The 23,481-nt window shown below is 36.5% G+C and overlaps 1 protein-coding gene across 10 annotated transcripts in view; it reads right to left on the bottom strand.

Moving 5' to 3' along the window:
* LOC114647909 (ryanodine receptor 1-like) overlaps positions 1–23,481 on the bottom strand; it is a 387,179-nt gene that overhangs the window by 43,756 nt on the left and 319,942 nt on the right. For 9 of the 10 annotated variants that reach the window (XM_051932426.1, XM_051932430.1, XM_051932441.1 and 6 more), the window contains 4 exons: positions 9,361–9,442; positions 2,562–3,877; positions 2,401–2,471; positions 555–720 (listed from right to left, as the gene is read on the bottom strand). In XM_051932426.1, the coding sequence (XP_051788386.1) occupies positions 555–720; positions 2,401–2,471; positions 2,562–3,877; positions 9,361–9,442 (1,635 nt within the window). Of the gene's footprint in view, positions 1–554; positions 721–2,400; positions 2,472–2,561; positions 3,878–9,360; positions 9,443–15,215; positions 15,246–23,481 lie in introns of all 10 variants that reach the window. The other variant, XM_051932424.1, reaches the window with a different exon arrangement.

Raw genomic sequence — 23,481 nt, 5'->3', positions numbered from 1 at the left:
GTTGAAAATCTGACTTGCATGACACAAATAGGCAACACATGCTTTAGAAGGGTAGCTGACAATAGATCACAAAGTCCCTATGAAGGTATGGAACTTCATGGCAAAGGCATTAGCAGAGACACTACTTCACATGCTTTTAAAGATTTTCTCCAAATAGAATTTCATCTCCTCTAAATGTATAGCTTCTGTTGGTATATGATTTTGAACATAAAATTTTGCTAAAAATGTTTGTAAAAATAAAGTTAAAAAAGGTAAACAATTAAAATGCATAGCTTGACTTGAACAAGAATCCAATGTCTGAACCTCTACACTATAGGGTAGTACTCCCTTTTAAATTAGTGTTTCAATGAAACACTGGGCCCTGACTGGTCCCAGTCATTCAGTTACCTTATCTAAGATATATATATATACGCTTAGAACTTGATCTGTGAATGATACTATAGGCATTAACATTAACATTTAAAATAATATTTTGTACTAAAGATGAAAGAACACCAAAATGAAGGATTTTCCTGTGAAATGAAAACAAGATTTAAACTCTTTAGTTGACTCACCAAGAATTTATTTCTCTGAATCTCCAACTCATTCCAAAACTCAAATCCACCATCCTTTTCTGACTGCTTTTTTTCTCTCTTTGACTTCTTTCGTTCTTTCTTAGGTGGTTCTTCCTCTTCTGTCTGTGGCTCTTCTTGTAAATCTACTTTCTCTCCATTCTCGGCACTTAAAAAAAAAAGACGACATGTGTGAGAGAAAATGTAGGGAATTGTGGTCATGGCTGATGAGACTGCCAAATAAACAAGAGTGGTAAAGGTGAAAATGAAGGTAGACATGAAGTTATACTTAGAATAATCAAGCCAGCCTGTCAGGCGATATATGTATTAGCTAATGGATCTGCCCAAGATGACATATAAGCATGGTTTGTTATCTCCTTGTTTGTAGTGTCACAATAATCATGATAGTGGACAATATGAGACAGTAAGAAACCATGGAGAGAAGGAGGGACACAAATGTTTAAGGCAAGTTTTCCAGATGAATTTTGTCAGGCAGTAATGACAGTAACAGATTTAAACAACAGAAATCCTGGGGACAAAAAAACAGAAATCTTGGCACTGACCAGAAAACAGGAGACAAAGCTGGAGGCAGCAGAGGTAAAGATGTTAAGATTTGTATTGAGTGTGACAAGGATGGACAGGATTAGAAATGAGGACATTAGAGGGTCAGCTAAAGTTGGACAGTTGGGAGACAAAGTCAGAGAGGTGAGATTGCGTTGGTTTGGACATGTGCAGAGGAGAGATGATGGGTATATTGGGAGAAGGATGCTAAGGATAGAGCTGCCAGGGAAGAGGAGAAGAGGAAGACCTAAGAGAAGGTTTATGGATGTGGTGAGAGAGTACATGCAGGTGATGGGTATAACAAAGCAAGATGCAGAGGACAGAAAGATATGGAAGAAGATGATCCACTGTGGCAACCCCTAACGGGAGCAGCCGAAAGAAGAAGAAGAAATCTTGGGAAAGTCAAAAGTCACCATTTCATATGAGAATTTTATAGACAAAGTGAAGATATATTCTTTGTAGACTATAAAGCTTCAATTTGCAATTTGAAAGACAGTTGTTCATGCACTGTTATTGTACAGTATATCTCAATCTATACAACTCAGTGTGATCATCAACACTTATATTCAGTTAAGAATTTCATTTAATTTAACCAGATTTTTAAATTTTATTTATGAATTATCTCTGTTTTAAACATTTTGTAATTTAGTGACCTCATTTATATACCATTTTATGTTTTTTTCTAATGGGCATCACCATTTTGTGTGCTTCGATTTTATGAGTGATGCCATGTTTGTGTTTGTGCTTGCAATGATGCAGAAATAAAGAAAGTGTGGCAAAACAAAGCAAGTAACATGAAGACACATACAATATACAAATGGAGAGAAAACCCCAAACCATGCAAATAAAACAGTAACTAGCATTTTATGCACAATCCATCACTGAAAATGTGTGACTACAACACCCATCTACTGTATACAGTATGCTGATATTATCTGTTATTGGAAGTGATTAAGCTGGACATACTTTAATTTGGATGCTAGAGGGATCATATTCATAAGCCCCTAAAAAGCTACGGGTAAGTTATCAGAAGGCAACAAACTTATTTTAAGGTGCAGGGGAATCTTTATCATTTCTGTAAAATTAAACCGCTAAATTAAATTTGTCTACACATTTGTTGCCATGACATTTTTTTGTGGGCTTTGGTTCGCACACCATAGAAAGGGGATGAAATCAAAGAAGTTACATAATAGAGAGTTCCTATGATACAGATTAACACATACCTAAATATTAGCATCTACTAAAACAAGGAATAGTTTAAAGTTATAGGGTTATGTTATCTACTTACTCTGTTTTTTCAGGCTGTGGTGGGGGCTCTTCTATTACTGGTGGTGGCTGCTGTTCTTCCTCTCCAGATTGCTAAAAAAATGACAGTGCTAATGAATACTCCATTAGAAGTAGATCAAATTTCTTTAAAAATAATTGCAATATTTAAACATGTTCACTCACAAATTTTCTTAAGGTGAAAGGAGAACCCTCAGGTGTTGGTGGCTCAACATTGGTGGGCTCACCAATATCTCCCAAACCTCCAGGAGCATCCATGGCACATATTCTTCCTCCTTCTTTCCTTTCTGTTCCAAACATATCTTGAGATTCCTCAGCTGCTTCATCACCTTTACCAGAATCTAATAGGTCTATAGCCCCACCAGCCTCCTGTTCTTCTAAGTTACCATCATCAGGAGGAAGGTCACCGTGCACTTCATCTTGAGTTGGATCAGGCATGCTGGCCAAGATTTCTGTCACTGTCATATTTTTGGCTCCCTCTACTAGTCCACCCCCAAATAGAGTATGCCAAATAAGTAAGAAGAAACCTTTACAAATGCTGTAGATGAAGTGGAGGACACCCATTATCAAAGTCCAGAAGAAAGTGGCCAATCCAATCACCATATCCTTCAAAGTCATTTTTTTAATTCTACGGTATTGTCTTCTCAGGTTCCGGAAAGTGAACATGCCAAGGAAGTCAAAAATGCTATTAATGAAGTCTGCAAAAGCTGAACTGGATTCAGGAATGGCATTCTCATCAGATTCTCCTTCTCCTCCTCCACTTCCACTTTCACCTCCACTTTCCTCTTCATCATCTTCATCCTTTTCCTCCTCTTCAATCTCTGAGATCTGTGAGGCAATCTGCATCTCAAAAATTGTGTCCTCACAAAAGTTGACAAAAAGCTCCATCTTCTCTGACTCTCCACCCTCATTTACAACATCAAATATGAACTGTCTTTTGGATTCTTTGACCTGAGGCATCTCCCACTGTGTGCGATTAGCCTCACTGATTTCAAAGTAGATGCGTTCTATTCGTTTGCTGGCTCCCATGATTTCAATGCGTCCCAGAAATGGACGGAAATAGTTGAGGACACAATCTGCCTGCTCCAAAAAGTTTTTTAAGCGTGTATCATGAGGCACATGTTCTGACAAGTTTGTAAGCAGTACAGCAATGTTAAAGCCAATATCTTTGGCCGGCTCTTGAAATCGATTAGCAAACTCCTCATAATTGATCATTTCATTCTCATCTGCTTCTGAGCAGGATAGTAGAAACTGGATCTCACCGGGAGAGTATTGCTTCTGACTGTCCATGGCTTTCTGGAAGTCTTTTTTAGAGATAAGTCCTCGAGGATCTGTCACATAGTCCTTGAAGGCATCAGAGGCTACAATGTCTTTCAGCTTCAGGAACATATCAAAAAACTTTAAAATCATTTCTACATTGCTTGAGGACTCTACCAGCATATCAACCATCTGTCGAGCAATGGTACCATTTACAACATTTCCTGATAAAAGAAAAATCAAATGAAAAAAGTAAAAATCATTTTTTTGAAGAGAAATAACATTATTGAATTAGGTAGGGAAACTGAAAGAAAAAAAAAACTACATTCAAAGTTTGTTACTGTAATACACAAATATTTTATGACTTCAAGGGATTATGTGCATGAAATTTAACTTTTAGTAGGACTAATTATTTTTGTACAAAATTCTTGCCTTCCTCTTTGATGAAAACAAAATACAGTAAGTATTTCATCCACACATATGCTTCTTCTTTTTTTATTTACTGGTTCTGCTAGTACATGACTCATCTTTCTTTAGTAGGAAAAGCGCTACTCAAGTAGTTGCTGTAGTGTTAAATCTGAGTCAGTCTGACAGTTTTATCACAGTTAACAATCAAATCCTAAAACGCATGATAGCAATCAAATGTAATTACAAATAGCGTGTGCTCTGTGGAACTGGGAAAGATGGAAGAAACACCAGTGGAAGAGCCAATAAATAAAAAACTGTCTTTAAGTAGACAACTAAAGGCTAGTGAGGGTAAATTAGAAGAATGCCCTGAGAAATATAAGACTATGTAGACATTATGAGTATCACTCAGACCGTTAATGAGCCATGAAAATAACCCATTGTGCCACTCAAATATGAATTTTGTGCATATACTTTTAAGTCTGTAAAGGTTGAACTGAATTCAGAAGGCAGACCTCCTTGTTCTAGCTCAGTGCTTCCCAAACTCGATCCTGGGGACCCACTGTGACTGCAGGTTTTTGTTTCAACCAACTTCCATTTTTCATTAGACTCTTAGCCTAATTAAGTGAGTCATTATTTCCCAGTTTCTGTGTTTTGGAGTCAATGTAGAAATTACAAACTAAGTTTGGTAGATTTTTATTAAAATGTAATAAAAAAATATGGGGAATATGTAGGGTTTTTTTAAGTCGTTAACAGTATTTTCAACCTAATTTTCATTCTGCTTTTCCAGGTTTTCTAGGGCCTTATGTATAAACGGTGCATATGCACAGAAATGTTGGGTATGAACATTTCCACGCTCAAATCGCGATGTATAAAACCTAAACTTGGCGTAAAGCCACGCACATTTCCACGGTACCTCATACCTTGGTGTACGCAATTTCTCCGCTCAGTTTTGCAGACTGGCGGCACCCAGTGTCAAAGCAGTGCTACTGTTCCTGTGGTTACCCTTTCTTTCTTAGACCCACATTCCTGACGCGGCATTATAAATACACTGAAAAACTGCATATTGTTTATTAGTGTAATGCATCTGATTGTAATTAACCTGTAGCAATATAATGGTCCAGGGAATAGCCATACAGTAGTATTCCAAATACCATAACTGTTTTAGTGTTGTTACTCTCACTGCGATTTCTTCTTCTTTCAGCTGCTCCCGTTAAGGGTTGTCACAGCAGATCATCTTTTTCCATATTACTCTCACTGCACCACTCGGAATATTTATATCACTGTATCTGAGTGGGGAATCACAGCAGCAGCTGATTGGAAAGAGAATTATCGCTATACAGTATCAAGCACGCTGCCTCAGCCACAGCAAAATGGTTCAAAGCCTTTTCTGTATGGAACTCACGGTTCAGAAACAGTTTTATCCCAAGAACTATAAATGCACTCAATCAAGTGCTCCTTGTAGAACTGTTTGTACTTATAAGTACAATTATCCCACTGTAAACTTGCACTACAGTTATACAATTGCACAACCTGCGGCACTTTATAAAGCGCGCATGATTATGATATCATTTTTACGATGAAATGCAGTAAAATATGTTGATTATAGTATACAGATAAAACTTTAACTTCATTTAAATAATCTGTATTGTTAATAATTAAACATGTGAGGAAACGGTGCCGCAGCGCAAGCTAGTTCACGGATTGCTCCTGCCTTGCGTTGTATTCTTACTGGTGCTGACGCGACACTGGAAGGATAGATGGATAAAATAATTAAACATGTACTACGAAGATATTTCAATGTTCCTTAAACGTTTTGAAGAATCGGCTTTCTAAGCTTACAGATGGCTTAACGTCTTTTACAGTGCTGATTGTGTGGCACTTGGGTATTTGGAGAAAGAAAAGTAAGGACAGGAATTGGAGGTTAGTACGTTTGAAAGAGACAGTACTTCTGTAATAAATTATTTCATCGAAGGTCGCACATGGCGCAGCAAGCTATGAGCCCCTCATAGCAAGCCTCTTGCGTTAGATATGAACAATCACTGTGCCACCGTGTTCCCATGTTTAATAACATGCTTTCATTCCTATCATCATGAAAAAGATATCACGTATACATCTCAGTATTTTAATTATTCAGAGAACTGTAATATCACAAATGTAATGAATTCTGTGTCCTGTCGGAGAAAGAGAAAGAATGGAAGCACGTAGTGATTCACACACATAGAGTACATAGAAGATCAAACACAGAACAAAGCATTTAACGTGCTACTTTAGTTACGATGGGATTTGAGAAACTAGTAAAATAAACGATTTTAAGATGAAGTTTATGATGTTCTGCTTTAATGACAAAATAAACTACATGATTAAAGTGGAAATTTCGAGATTAAAGTTGACATTTCGTGTTTTTTTCCCACTGTGTGCCTATTTTTTTTCTCTGTATCCTAATAAGCTTTCCTATGACATTCAAACGGTGGGCTACGACTCGGCTTTTCACGGCGACTTTGATATCTGACAGCTTCTTTTTTATTTCGGACACTGTGCGACTTTGTGAACTTGAGCTTTCGAGAATCCGACACTCTGTCACTCGATCAACTTCCTTTTGTTGATTATACCACTGTTTAAACCAACAAGTAGTACATTTTTCCTTGCCTCCACTTGGTATTCGCTGAAATTCTTATATTTTCCCCCGTGCTTTTGCCATTGTCTTTTCACAGATGGCTGAGCTTAAGGGCTATTTATGTTGATTTGCATATTGAAAGAGGCATAATTCTGGGAGGAGTCGGGGTAGGACAGCAGGCACGTGCACGTGCGTTACTTTTCACGCTGATCGGGATTTATGTAGCGGAAGAACGTGGAAGTTTGTGTACACACAGATTCCTGCATCTGGATTTTTCTGTGCATACGCACATTCCCACTTTTGTGCTTACGCCATGTTATAGTGTGAGCTCTACGCACGGCGTTATACACGAGGCCCCTGGTTATTTAATTGATTATTTACTAATTAGGGAGTCTGACACTGAAGTCATTGCTGCTTTCATCATCCCGGGTGTCTGCTGCGCTGGCTGTTAATTGTCACTATTTGAGTTAAATGAAGGGAGCAAACTACACAGGAAATAGGAAAAATAATAGGAAAACAACAAAAGCGAGTTAAGCATTTATAGCTTTAGAAAAAAATAGAAATATTTCTAAATGTGAAAAAACACACTGTTGTGTTTTTCTGAATGCAGAATAAGAGAAGAGTAAAAAAGACCAGCTAATTAAATGAGTTCAGTTGTTGTCGATTATTATCACTGATTTTGAATATGGTTGGAACAAAAACATGCAGCCACAGTGGGTCCCCAGGATCAAGTTTGGGAACCACTGTTCTATGTCATTTATGATTGAACATAGAAATTCTAAAAAACCAAGACAGATTAAAAAAAAAATTCTTACATCATGTTTCCACTGGTCTTATTCTTTCTATCTCTACAAAGACCGAGGTTTACTTTAGCCTTTGCAAAAATCATTTAGCTTTTCCATGTATTAACTCTTGTCTGCTACAACCAGGTGTCCACTTCCTTAGGGTTACACGTTTGCGCCTTTGGGTCCATAAGAAAACAGCAGTTTTTCTTACTTAGTATGAACAGGCAGTTACAGATGCTTTTTCAGTTGTTGAAATTATTTGCCAAGTGCCTTAGACAGAAAATCATACATCCAGACATAGGTAGTACTATATTTCGACAAATTGCTACCATTATGGATGGAACAAATAACACCACAGTAAAAAATGCCACTGTACCTATATGTGCCATGACTCTCTGTAAGAGCACACAGTCCATCCATCTTATTTGAGAGTGATCGAACAGTGCCTATTACAATGGATAGCAGAACAGTTTTAAATCCTTTTTGCCTTGTTATTATTATTGCACCAGCATCACTTCCTCTGTCTCCACACAAACAGTTCTTGTGATATAATGAAACTGAGATGCTTTAACTTAAGGGAAATCTGCTTAGTAGTTTGTTACTTTATTTATTGTCCCACAATTATCCAGATTTCTACTAAAGATGGCAAGTCCAATGCCATATGATTGTAACAATCTACAGTAAGGGAAAAGTTTGTGCCAAAGTTAAGTGATGTACTTGTTGAAGCTTGTAAGAATTGAAATAAGTTGCACTGCAACTTGAAGTATAACAAATAGGTATGATATTAATTTTTATAAACATGATGCTTCTTTCTATGATAGGAAAGTGGAGAAAAATTTGAAATATGGCATGTCATGGCTATATGTTTGACCTTAGATGGATAAAGAGTAAAATCATCTACCACAGATATTGGAACAGTGGAAGCAAAAGGTAATCTGATGTTAACTACCATAAATTTTGTTTTTTCTTCCTATCCTTCCATTGCCACTGTTTGCCCGTCTTATTTGCTAGTCCTCTCCATGAAATGAGTTGTTTTAATCTTTTCAGTAGTTTACCCATTTTTATTTTGATTCTATTTTTCTTAACCAGGCCAGTGCTGCAGGGTCAAAACATGAGTTGTTACCATGTCCTCTAAGTGTGGTACAGTACTGGCATTCATTCAGCAGCCATTTTAGATTCCGTGAGAAGATTGTGTCACTCTAACATAGTCAATGTGAGTGCCTGTTGCCTATTCTGATATCAGGAAATTATTATGTTGGCAGACATTTCGTAGATCTAGTAATATTGTTACAACAAACCTGCTGCATGGCCAACTAAACACTTCAGTTGTCTTCATTCTTTAAAAAAAAGTTCCCTTCAAATCTTCATAAGCAGTTTCTTTATTATGTCAGCACTGCTTGGGAAAGTGTGGAAATTAAATTGTGTGTAATCAATTAATTGTAGCACATTACAGATTACTTTATTCACAATATTAATAACTTATTTTTTATTGTTAATAACTATTTTGTGGTGATTTGTGCAAAGGTGTTGCTAGTATTTCTTGTCATAATAATAATAATAATAATTCATTACATTTATATAGCGCTTTTCTCAATACTCAAAGCGCTATATAATGTTTGCACTTGTCTTTTGTTTAAATGAGAATCTTTATGGAAACTGATAAACACTAACTTGTGTACACAGTCCTTAGGCTATGAAGTTCAAAAAATAATGCAATAAAAGCAAACACTGGTTTAGTATTCACCCTATTTCTGTTTATGTAAAAAATCATACTCCTAATGTAGTGGATCTATTTAAATCCATAAAGCCCCAAAAATCATCAAGTTGAACGTGCAGTGTCATTGTAATAGCATTATCTATGAACACTGTTTATTAGAGGACGTTGCTAGCAGAGTTTTACCTTCAAGTAGTGATAGTAGCATAACAACCATGTCTTTTTGGAGATCCAAGAGTTCCTTCAGTAGCCCAATCTGACTGGAATCCTATGATGTGAAGCAGAAGACAAATCATAGAGTAGCCATCAATATATGTATATACTGCATACTCTCTCTAAATCAACATAAGACTAGGATATCCCTCATTTGTTGCCTCCACAGCAGCATAAACATATAGTAAGCTGTGACTACAAAGGAGATATATTCAATATGCAATCTCAAAATATATAAAGACACTTTTATGACAGGTGATTGATTCCTGTTTAGTTTTGCTTGCCTGGCCATGTAGGTATTCAGTGCTAAAATAAATTTTCTCATTCTTAGTATGAGATCTGGTTTAAAAGTTTAGTTAATGAGCATTCTGGCAATAGATAGCAAGTAATTTTAGCAAGAAATATTTATTATGTCATTCCTTTGCTATGTGCACAGTATATCATATTTTCATTACAGTAATACCACTTTCATTTTTGCTCTTGTCATGATGTAATATTTTTACAAGAATGTAGATCCTGGCTGCTCTCTGAAATCAAAAAAGCTGTTTTGAAGGGTGGATTGGGCCCATAAAACCATCCTTATAGTTAAATCGATGAAAGTGGATGTGAACTCCTTTCAAAATATTTTACAAGGATGAATCAAGAATTACTGCATATTTGCAGAACCAACAATGTTCTTGACTGGCAGGGATTCTATTATCTAAAAGTAACTACAACAATAATTTGTTAATTCCACAACTTCATTTACTTTGTGTTATACTGCATTGCTGAACCACTTAAGATGATGTTAGCATATGAAGTACTCGATGAACATTTAGAAATATGATCCTAAAGGAAATGTAGCTAGTCCATAACCTCTTACTACATGCCACTCTTACCTAGTCTCCTACACATATTTTTTAACATAAATATCCTCATCACAGAATTCTAAATGGGATGATATGTATGCCACCTTATAAAAATAGAAACACCCAAAGAAAACTCATGCTACCATCTACTTTTCTGAAGCAACTGCAGTGTTGCAGGGCAACATGGTGGTGCAATGGTTAACATTTATGCCTCTTGGAGTCACTCTTCTGAGTTCAAATGTAGGCCACTATACCCGTGGAAACTGTGTTAAGCCAGAGTGACAAGATTTCATGAGGACTATGCAAAAGTAATACACCTGTAAGAAAGACTTAAAAACAAAACTCCACAGTGGGTTAGTTTGTTAGTTGTGAATTTCCCATTGGGATTAATAACGTATCTATCTATCTATCTATCTATCTATCTATCTATCTATCTATCTATCTATCTATCTATCTATCTATCTATCTATCTATCTATCTATCTATCTATCTATCTATCTATCTATCTATCTATCTATCTATCTATCTATCTATCTATCTATCTATCTATCTATCTATCTATCTATCTTAATAAGGAGTTGAAAAAGAAGCTGCAAAGATAAAACAGCTGTATAAGGCATATTAGACTAACAACTTTAATACTGACTACACGGTGTATGAGAGCATGACGACAACTATTAAGAAGAATATTAGGAAAGCTAAAGGGCAGTTTTAGAGGAATGCTGCGGACAAAGTGAAAGATGACCCAAGCAGATTCATTGAGTATTTTAGTAGTAAAAGAACAGTCATGGAGGAGGTGAAGTGCATGAGGAATTGTAAAGGGGAGTTAAAACATACAGATATTGAAATAGCAGATGCTCTAAACTTGCATTTTTCTGTGGTCTTCACATGTGAGAAAGTGGATAAAAGGGACTACTAAGGAGGTACTGAGTGATTTGGAAACTGTAGAGGGAGAAGTACTGCTTTGATTAAATAGACTGAAATAAAACAAATCACCAGGACCAGATAATATTTGTCCTCAGGTGCATAAGGAAGTTAGTGAGTACATACTGTATATAAACCGTTGACATATATTTTAAGGAAGTCACTCTACATTGTGAAATTCGAAAGGACTGGAATATGGAAAATATAAAAAAGGTGATTATGCAGATCCAAATAACTATAGGCCAATAAGCTTAACTTGTATTACAGGTAAATTAATGTGAGGATTTATAAAGGAAAAGACAGAACAGCACATGGCAAAAACAGGGGCTTTACCGAACATTCAGCATGGGCTCAGAAGAGGGAGGTTGTGTTTTACTGACATGCTGGAATTATACAGAATGAGGAAGTAACCAGTGGCGGGCCGTCAGGGCCTGTAAGGCCTTCTCTGCTGGCATAAAAAAATATCTGAATCACAAACTGATGTTAATTATATTTTGTCCAAGAATACTTATTAAATAATTCCAAATAGTCTGTCCGCTTCCTTTGATAGCTTTTCCGATGGTTGTGCTGCACCTGCTTCCAGACATGAATTTTCGTATTAAAGCATTTAACCAATCACATTTCAGTCATCATTTGTTGCCAGGCAGGGTCAAAGTCAAAGAAGTCTGCCAGGAGGCCTTCACAATCCGTTCTGCAGGCCCTCTAACACAAAATAAATGTCGATTAAACCGTTGCTTCAACCAACCAGATTTTGAGTTGGTTTCACTAGGGCCCTCTAGCAGGCGTACGGCAACGTCACCGTATTCAGACCCGTTGATTGGATAGGATGGTGTAATATAAAAATCTGAATGAGAGCATCATGGGGCAGCTGTACACATTGGTATGTTTGGCGGTGAGCATTCCCGTGTCCACTGCTTCTGTCGAGCGGACATTTTCAGCCCTAAAGCGATTTAAAACTTATGCCAGAAATACGACAGGGCAGGTTCGACTTTCAGCATTAGCTTTGATGGTGATAGAAAGGGACTTCGTGATGGAACTGAAGCGCACGGATAATCAGAGTAATTGAACTGTTTTTGAGGAAAGAGAGGAGGATGGATTTTGTTTACAAATAATCCGAATTTTTGGTGAGTAAAATGTTGCGATTTTCCTAAATAATATTGCAAGTTTATGAGTTATTATTGATGTTTTTTATGTGTGTCGCGGGCTGTAGCTGCAATAGAAAGGAACTTGTTCACCCCTGGTTTGTCTATTCAATAAAGGCATTTATTGTGGCTATAGGAGTTATCTATCTGCAATGCAACGGCTCTTTATACTGTATTTCTGCATATTAAGATTGTTTTTATAACCATAAATTAGTTTTTGAGGGGCGGGTTGATTCAGACGGAGCACCACTGAAGGCCTAGGTGTGAAATGCACGGTCCGCCACTGGAAGTAACAAAACGATATGATCACAGTAGACTTTCAAAAAGCATTTGATAAGGTTCTATATAAGAGATTGGACATAAAATTAAAAAAAAAAAAATGGGAATGTGTGTAGTGTGTGGATGGGTACAGAAATTCAGAAAACACAAGAGAGCAGAGGGTTATGGAGTGAGGGACCTCATCAGAATTTGGTGATATTCAAAACTAGACAATCTTATTTTGGAGGCATTAAGTATGAAGGACTGGTGAGCTTTGTTGACCTGAACGGCCTGTTCTTGTCTAATTTTTTGTAATGTTCTAACTTTTATTCACCTATTCTAAATTTTCAAAGCAAGAAGCTCACCATGCTATTTTATGCATGGCTGCTTATCTAGGTAGATTTAAGGATCTGTTATTCAAGCCTGATGGGGAAGACAAAATATCAGTTTTGGGTCAGTTTTTCAAATGCAACTTTGAACTCAGGCCAGGTTCAGATTTATTGTGTAACAAGGACAAATTAATTATGATTTTTTAATATTTTATAGAAGAAAATCTTAGCTCATTTTCCTTTCACTTTCTCTCTCTTGCATATGTGTATAACAGATAAAAGTACTGGATTATAAAACTTACAATTAACCTCACTGAATGTCTAATTTACAAGGGAGAAAGGTGATTTTCATAAAATAAATGGGACCAGATGATCATTCCATAGTGCTCTACAATAGATACTTTTTTGGGGAAAAAATCTTTGATTTCATGAATTCTAGCTTTAAAGTCAGGCAGATTAAATTTGCTATTACCTGTAATGAAGCAGTAATTATTTTATTTGCTCTGTCCTCTTGTTAAGATGTGCATGTGTCAGAAGAAAATAAAGTATATGCTCAATATAGAGAATGTCCATCCATCCATCCATTATCCAACCCACTATATCCTAACTACAGGGTCATGGGGGTCAGCAGGAGCCAATCCCAGCCAACACAGGGTGCAAGGCAGGAAACAAACCCCGGGCAGGGCGCCAGCCCACCGCAGATATACAGGATGTATTATTTTTATTCTATTAATCAGCATTTATGGGCAACCATTTTTTCCTGAAGCTGTGTATATTATAAATCCTCTGAAGTTAAATCCAAACTTATGTATAATTAAAAAACACAACAATAGAAGCATGCATTGATTTGTGTTCAGGATACCATAACAAATGTAACAAATGGTACCCATGGAAAGTGCCTTCTCTCCCCATTTGAGTTCCTGTCCACCTAAAGGTCTGTGCAAATCTCTAATTAACTGCAAAGTACAGTCACAATAAATTAAAATGAACACATTGTGAAAAAATTAGGCAACCAATTCCACTCTAGTCAATCAGAAAAATGTTCTTTGATACAAGAAAACATTTAGAAAAGTGAAATATTCAATGAACACATAATGGATTGTAATCCTTATTTGCTTTTTTACACTGTGTAAAATAATACATTGTTTGAAATGCAAAATTCTGAATCAATGACTTTACATCATAAATTAAGCTAGATGGAAAACTTTATTTTTTAATGCTCTTTTTATACTTTATTGATCCTTTATGTGATCCAAAGGTGAGATGATGCTTGCTCCTTAATGTTGGATTCACAGCAAAAACCATTACTGGAAAAATTACATCTCAACTACAGAACATCGTCACATATACTAGGACAAGGCTGTAGATTAACTTAGAGAGAAAAGCCATGCGGACATGGAGAAAATATCCACATCCGCAATAACTATAAGTATCCAAGAAATCAAATCAATAATAATAATAATAATATTAATAATTGTAAGAGCCAATCTTAGAAAGTTAATGTTTGATGTTAAATTCATATATTTGCTTCATTTCTATAGAATATCAGTTTCCTATAGCTGCCTAGAATATGGTATAGCCTTTACCCCTTGTAAGTAACATGAGCTAAAACTTTTTTAGCTATATCTGTAGAGCAGAGTGTGAACTAAGCCAGGTAGGAAAAAGACTTACTGCTAGCACGGTCTGTTAGATATGTTTGCAAATAGAATAGGAGGATATGGCATACAGTTTTCTGACCGTGCTTATGTGTTTAATACGACTGTATGACCAAACTTAGAGAACTGAAACAAGATATATGAGAACTTTTCTTAAGCAAGAACTTTTCCTTTCTTTAATATCAATTTTTTCTCGATTTTTTGTGTAAACTGTTTTGCTTTGAATTTTTTACTAAAACTTTTAAAAGAAAGATATTTGGTCTGTGGAATTATTTGAACACGTGTCACACTGCTGCCTGAATCATCCTATGAAGTAAACCGAAAGCTGCAAAACTTTGGTAAGTTTGGATGAATGCAGCTACAATAATAATAATCATCATCATCATCATTCATTACATTTGTATAGAACTTTTCTCACTACTCAAAATGCTTTGCAAACTCCACGCAGGGAGGACCCGAGACTTGATTCCACATTCTTCTTACTGCAAGGTATCTGAAGCTCATATTTAACAATGTTTACCACTGCACCACCATATGTACCATATATACCAAAAAACATTTTAAATAGCCCATTATCTCATTGGTCATAGGAGTGAAAGAAAAATATAGGAAAGCCTACAGATGAAGAAAGAAAAGGGAAGTCCATGCAGTGTGTTTGGCAACATTTCTTACCTCTACACGACTTCTAGTCCAAAAATGATCCTTGTTTGCATTTTAATAACAAACACATATTAACACAATGCATGTGCATAATTTCTTAAAAGATTAAACTAAGCAAGTTTTTTGTTATAATAGGCATGCCCAATGGAGGAGCCTCTAATGCTCATGAAGGTAATTTTTGCTATGACTTTTAAAAATGTTTTAATCTACTGGTTTTATATACCAATTAAGTTACTTTTTTCCATCATAACCAAATAGCCTGACAGTACCATTATTTTTATGGTATACAAGTGAATTTAAAAAAAAAAGTGGGGCGACTGGTTGATGAAATATTACATAAACAAAACAAAGTGGAAAGATCAGAGTACATTAAGACACTGAAGAGACAGACCTTTTTAAAAAAGAGAAACCCAAGGTACAGTGTGTTTATATATGCTATGATTATATATACACACACAGGGGGGTATGCTAGAATGATCGTAATTGGTTCAAGAACCTCATTCGTTATAGCATTCATTGAAATATATGTATTTAGGTGTAATCCATTCCAGGCCAACAGTCTAGAGCAAAGTTACCATCCAACACAACTATTTAAACATAAAAAATAATACTAAATCAAAACATAAGTGTAAAAATAATATAAAATGAATTTATTTGACATTTTTACACTGTACATGAACATTTGAAAAACATAAACAGTCTTTCCTTAATTGAAAACTGTGAACAAACGTTCCCTAATAAAAAGCATAAACAATCCTTGCACATGAAAAGAATAAACAATTTTTCTCTGGTGAAAGTTATAATCAAACTTTACATAAGGTATAACTAATGTCATGCACCTGCACACTTTTTCTTTTGCTTTTTATTTCTTCCACGCTTTTTTTTTTTCTGATCACTGATTTAGCCATACCATATTTAGCACTTATCTTCTACACTTTTTCCACTTTATAGCTCAAAAATTATTTCTATCTTAATTTCTAAGACAATTACCATTCTCACTCTATTTTGCTGCCTCATTGCTAAAATTATATAGCAGAATAATAAAAAAATCACTCCTAAAGGCACAAATAAGGAGATAGATGAACTAAAGTGATAACTGAACCTTACAATCGCAAAGATGATGACTGATGCTCTAATGAAGACGGGAATGAGATGTCATGCACATGTACATGTTATGTCGGCCAAGAATATTCCTCTGTATTTGTTACAATATTGTAATTTTATTGATAAAAACTGTGTCTTATAGTGTTTGCTTTTTGTAGCACTGTTTCTTGTGTTTGACTTGGTTTGAACCACTTATTTCACCTACTTTGTTTTCTAGCCAAATCAAACTGTGACCTAATGTAAGAGGGAAAATGTAAAGTTAAAGTAAGACATTGTGTCAGCTAAAGGCTCCAAAATTAAATCACAAGAAAAGAGGAAATGCAAATGGATGAAGGTGCATTCTTGGTTTCCTAGAGTGGTTTCAGTTTGCTGTTCTTTCTAGACGATATGACAGCTTGAAAATAACAGTATATGAAAGAAGTGGAGTTCTGCACAAGTATCACAACATACTTCTGCGTTTAAGAATGTTAGTGAAGTACCTCTAAATTATTGTGCTGTTGAACAAATGTTGAGCAGGTGTCATACACAGCTGTGCTTTTAAAACTAAATGTTCATCCTAGCCAATAAAATAATATTTGCAATAAGTTTGTTTTCAGTATGATTGAATGTTGACTAGTGCCCATCTTTAGAACAAGATTATGCATGGCCATTTAGCATGAAAACCCAGGCTACACTTCCTGAATGACAGGAACAGTAACCTGGTGAAGTTAAAAGACAGTGGAATGCTCAGAGGAACAAGAATACCTGCCTCCATTTGCACGTCAGTTTTCTGTAGAAGAGGCAAATATGAATATCTTTTTATCTCCCTTACAACCACAACATTGTATTTTGTAGTAACAAAATGTTTTACTCATTGTTGTGGTCTTGTAGCATTAGTGCTAAAAGGTTAAAGATCTAGGGTACTGCCTGTAGATAGCACTATGACAATACTAATATCTTAGTGCAATGAATCTCCTGTCAACAATTTAATAGGAAGTACTTAAAAACAGCAGGGTTTTCATCTAATTGTTTGACTTGTTAGAACATGAACTAAAGTTCTTAGCAGACATGGATGATGAAGCACCACAGCTGCCAATCCAAGGTTATGGTCGGCCACTCCACCAGTCAGCACCTCTGCATTGAACACTGCAAACCCAGCAAAGCATGTCTTTTTGGCCTTTCTTGTTGAAGGGTAACAGATTTTCGTACTGGGCTTGCAATACAGCTTTCACAGAAACAACTCAACAACATATTATTATTCTTTTCAATATATTAAAAATACATACCACGAAGTTTATCTATCAGTCTGTTTCTCCCTGTAAATATTTAAAAGTCTATGAAAATAATTTATTATTTTTATGAGAGGGAGGAAAAGGATCAGTTTTGAGCATATCTTAAGAGAAAAACAAACTGATATATGTTTCATGAAGTATTAGAGTACACTGCTTAATACTTCAGGACTTTTAAAAAACACAAACACAAATAGCATCCTGTGGAAATAAACATAGCTGTCACACACAGCTAGGAAAAGGAGAGGCAAAAATCTACCTCCATTTATTAACCATAAAGTTACTCAAATATTACACATGGACCCACTATGGAGGATGCAAAAACGCATACAATAAAGCACTTGCAAGGTGGAACCTTCAGTCAGCAAAATAACTTGGGTCATGAAATGAAGAGGCTAGACTCCACTGACAATTTAGGTAGCTCTAAAAGGTGCTGAGAAATATTTACAGTAATTACACATACAGAAATGTATTTACACAATGAATACATACACTGATATAGAATCTGTCGTGTGTGACTTACAAAACCAATATTTAAGTAACAGCTCCTTCTGTAAACAGATGTTTGTACAAGGGACAAAACAACAAGTACTAATTGTTGGCCTAATATTGACCCTGGTTCTGGATCATTCTAGCCCCTGGTGGTACTATTATTGGATGATAATTTAGACTGGACTGCCAATACTGATGCGCTGTGCAAGAAAGGACAGAGCCGGTTATACTACCTTAGAAGGCTGGCGTCCTTCAACATCTGCAATAAGATGCTGCAGATGTTCTATCAGACAGTTGTGGCGAGCGCCCTCTTCTACGCAGTGGTGTGCTGGGGAGGCAGCATCAAGAGGAAAGACGCCTCACGTCTGGACAAACTGGTGAGGAAGGCAAGCTCTATTGTTGGCATGGAGCTGGATAGTTTAACATCTGTGGCAGAGCGAAGGGCGCTCAGCAGGCTCCTATCAATTATGGAGAATCCACTGCATCCACTTAATAGTATCATCTCCAGACAGAGGAGCAGCTTCAGTGACAGACTGCTGTCACTGTCCTGCTCCACTGACAGACTGAGGAGATCGTTCCTCCCCCAAACTATGCGACTCTTTAATTCCATCCGGGGGGGTAAACATTAACATTCAACATTATACATAGTTATTGTCTGTTTTTCACCTGCATTGTTATCATTCTTTAATTTAATATTATTTATTGTATCAGTATGCTGCTGCTGAAGAATGTGAATTTCCCATTGGGATTAATAAAGTATCTATCTATCTATCTATCTATCTATCTATCTATCTATCTATCTATCTATCTATCTATCTATCTATCTATCTATCTATCTATCTATCTATCTATCTATCTATCTATCTATCTATCTATCTATCTATCTACTGGAGAAATTGCATTATTGATCAATGTGGTATTTGCCTGACAGAAACGATAACCATTACATGCTTGAATTGCAGTTCTATCCCTAACATTGACACGCTGTGTGATCCTGAGCATGTCACTTTAGCTGTCAAAATGTACAGTACACAAATATGGAAATACTAGCAAATTGTGCTTGCGAAAAGTTTGCAAGAATAAAATAGTTAATGAAATGGTGATGAGGGAGAGAAGAACATCACATGTTACAGTAAGAAAGGAGATTATTTTAATAAGTAATGACTTCTGAGGCGACTCAGTATTAGAATAGTCACATGATTAGTATGGGATGTTATTATAGTCACTTACAACAGCATGAAAATTTACAATACAAAGTGTAACATGACCAGGTTAACAGAACATATTGGATAAGAAGGGAAATGCAGGGCACGTGTAAGTCAGTATATGTGAAATGTGGCAGCCAGGTAATGTGGTATACCAATGTCTATAATAATTGTCGCAAAACGCAATTTGTTGCGTGTAACCTGCAAGTACCTACGTTTAAACATTATTGTCAGTGAAAATATTCCTGTTGTGTGTAACCTGCAAGTACCTACGTTTAACCCAGGTTTCGATGTAACTCTGGAAATTGTAGTGTACAACTGGCCATGGGTAAAAACAGGGCCTGGAAAATAAACTCTGATATTATTAAACGTTTGTCATTGTGACATGGTGATAGTCATACAATATGCTAAACGAACGGGGAATTGCCTACACTGTAATATAAAGGGAATATCTTGTTTTGAGTTGTCAGTGTTATGGAATCCCTGCAGTTTTTCTGTCTTGTTGTCTGGCAGTGCTCTTCAGAAAGGTTGTGTGTGTAATTAGTTTTTTGTTCACTGTCTATGTAGAAGACTTGCTGCCGTTGATCTTTGGATAATGTTGCTCTGTGGTTTGTTATACGTTGTCTTTGTTATTCTAAGGCATCTTGCCTGTGCTGGTTGGTCTGGCGTGACGTAGATGTTTCTGCTTCTGTGCGTTGATGTGAGTATGTAGGCTGGCTAGACAGTTTCTATTGGTCGCAGCTAGACTGTATGTGCCTTTTCATTTTATCGGGAGGCTTACGTTGAAGTGAAGGAAAAAGAGGGTGTAAAATGGTAGTGTCATACTGCAGTTTCGGTCAGTAACAAAGTATGCACCAAACAAACAGTCAAACACCACAGTTGATAATTGGTCACATTGAAGAACTGAAGACTTGAAGATAAGCCTAAGACCAAAATACTGCCAGAAACACAGATTCCTCATTATTGTTGTGGAGGAATATAGTAGATGTGGAAACCGTTGTTTATATCGAGCATGGACAAACACAAGTGAAATAACATAAGGATCTGTACTATACAATTGTGATTACCAATTGGATTTGAGTAAATATCAGCTATTATAAATAAATAAATTTGAAGGCAGCAGTAGGAATCCAAAAAGCTAAAATGTTACCTTTGGCACAATGAAGAATCTTATTTTATGAAAACACTGTACTTGCTTAGAAATGTCAGCAGGCAGAATAAATACAGGACAGACTGAAAAACTGTTCCCCTTCTTCTCTGAAGGCACGGGGCTATGATAAACAGAAGCACTTAGCAGAATTCACTTAAAATAATGAGGAATGCTATAAACTGTACATTTTGTGATATGGTACAAATTGCTGAGTGTTACTGAATTCAATGGTGGAACAATGGCACAGTGGTTCTCTGCTGGGTTCAAATCCCAGACTGGGTAGTGTTTGTGATGTCTATCCTGTTGTGTCAGTGTGTTTTTTCTCTGGGTACTTAGTTTTGTCTCAGCTCTCAAAATGTCTAGGTTAGGTTGACTGGAATCTCCAAAATGACACTAAAGTGGGTATGTGAATAGGTTTTCCAGCCACAGATTTGAGCTCTTTATGTTTCTAGTTCCTACCTTGCATTTAGTTCTGCTTGGTTAGCCTGTGGACTCCCAACCCTCTATACAGGGATAAAAAGTTTCAGAAACTGAATGAATGACATGATTCCAAAAAAAATGGTAACATTTTGCCAAGATAAAAACTTTTTCATCCCAGCCTAGGTTATAGCGGTGAGTAAATTGGTGCTGACAGGTGTAACTTTATAGCCTTAATTGATAGGTCTTCTGCTACATCAATATGGTCCTGAAAATGGATGCTCAAGTCAACAGCACAGTAAAATCCTGCTTTTTCCATCTCAGGCGAATTGCCAAACTCAAACCAATTCTGCCTTACCACCTCCTGGAATCAGTAATCCATGCATTCATTACGTCCCGGCTCGACTATTCTAATTCCTGCCTATATGGTATTAGTAAAGCCACTCTTTCGAGACTCCAATTGGTTCAAAATGCGGCTGCAAGACTTTTAACTGGAAGCAGCAGAAGCCAACACATTACACCAATTTTAAAAACCCCACACTGGCTGCCGGTTAACTTCAGAATTGATTTTAAGATACTCCTCTTAACCTATAAGGCACTAAATGGTCTAGCCCCTGCCTACTTGAGTGTCTTGCTCCATCGTCACAATCCCCCTCGTGTTCTTACGCAGATCAGCTGCTCCTAACCGTTCCCAAGGCACATTTTAAAGCTCGTGGTGAAAGGGCTTTTTCTGTCTGTGCACCCAAGCTCTGGAACTCCTTACCTTTAGTGGTTAGGCAAGCCACTTCAGTCGCCACTTTCAAATCAAACCTAAAAACTCACTTCTTCACATTGGCTTTTAATTCTTAACCTGTCTTATTTCCACTTGCTTTTTGCTATTTCTCTGTTTTATTGGGTCCCCTGACCTGTTTTTTAGTGTCTCTGTTTTAATTCTCTCTTAATGTTTGTTTTTAATATTTTGCTTTTAGTCTTGCTTGTTTTAACTGTACAGCGCTTCGGTCAGTTGTAATGCTGTGTTTTTAAGCGCTTAACAAATAAAAATGGTATGGTATGGTAATGTATGTTGGTTGCAGATGCAAGTAAGTATTTCATTGTACTCTGTACATGTGACAATACTTCAAAAACTACTACTTCTACAGCTACTAATGAGGGACACCTTCTGAAAAAGGTCTAAAATGTAGCAGAAGAGTTATAATGTGAAGCCTCTGAAGGGTCAGATAATACCGGGATCTGACAATTATGTCATCTGTTCTTTTCTTAATTGAGACTTCAAAGACATATTGTTTCCTATTGTGAGGAAAACATACTCCAGATACTGCCAAGGCTGTGATTATTCACAGTAGCCCCCTCAGGACTAAGCAAAGTGGAACACACATGAGGGTTGTCAAAGACACCAAGCTCCCTTGTTCCAAGGAGATTGACTCCAAATTAAGGTTTGAGACTTCCAGCTCTACACCTTCTTGTGCTGCTCACCTCTAAAAGGGTCTCTGACAAACATACTCTAACAACCACAACTGAGGAAGATCCATTACTTTTAGTGTGTATTTTGACAAACACCAGGGGTGACTTTACACACTATCAAAACCAAAATTAAATGAGGTTTCCATCATGGAACCACAAACTTTTCTGTCTCCTATTCCCTTATTTTACAACATACTTTGCAAGTAAACACACTTTCTCATGGACCTAAATTAGTTTGATGCCTGACCAGCCCAGACAGGAAGTTTCATCTCTCACATTAAGAAAAATACATGTTTCTGTAATGCAACAAGTTTTTCCACAACTTTGCATCTTCAGTCTTTAAGATCCTTGCAGCGGGCATTTTACCCACACTGTTTTAGAAGAGCAGCTCTGAAGATGTTGTCTTTGTATTTTGCTGAATATGACAAACTGAAAGTCAACTTGACCCTGAAGAATTATCAAGCTTTTTTTATTGTCTTTCAGTTGTCTTTAAAATGCTACAATTTTTTGTTCCAGCCTAGAATAAACTAGGATTTTGATAGTTAGTGGGTTACTTGTGTAACAAAGCCACAGAACATGAAAGTATAACTATTTCTTTTAACAATGTCTAATAGGTTTTATTAGGGCACACTGTTTTTAAGTTAGTTTTAGGGTTTTCTAAATTGTCTTATTTACAGTAGAAATAATAGCAACTGTACTAAAAGTGACAAATGATGTTTGAGTAAAGTTTCTCTGCTGGTCACATAACACTTAGGGCTTGTTGTTTATACTTCCCGCTCAGAATGCGTACGCGAATGCATCATGGGTGCCACGCGTTTCCAGCGTTCATTTGACACGTCCTCTGAGCACGTTATCAGAAATTAATGCAACACGTGTGCAAGTTGACCAGCAAAAAGTCAGGGGGTTTGCGCAGTGTGATCAAAGTCAGAACGTGACGTCAACAGTCTCTGTTTACTATCGACATGTGATAGAAAGCTGCTATGTGGATCCTCCAGGATCGATGTGCCTGCTTCGATGTTTGATGAATGATCTGATATGGTGAAGCAAAATGCCGATATACAAATGCAATCGTGGTGGTTTTTTATTCAAGCGTCATATATTCCCAAACGTAATGACACAATACATTTTAAAAGTCTCACATACTATCTTCTGTGTCGTCTTTTTTTTTTGCGCCTTCACAA

Source organism: Erpetoichthys calabaricus, chromosome 1 (assembly GCF_900747795.2).
Source record: "Erpetoichthys calabaricus chromosome 1, fErpCal1.3, whole genome shotgun sequence".
Taxonomy (NCBI): Eukaryota; Metazoa; Chordata; class Cladistia; order Polypteriformes; family Polypteridae; genus Erpetoichthys; species Erpetoichthys calabaricus.
The sequence above is the reverse complement of the archived record's forward strand: the minus strand, read 5'-3'. Positions and strand labels throughout refer to the sequence as shown.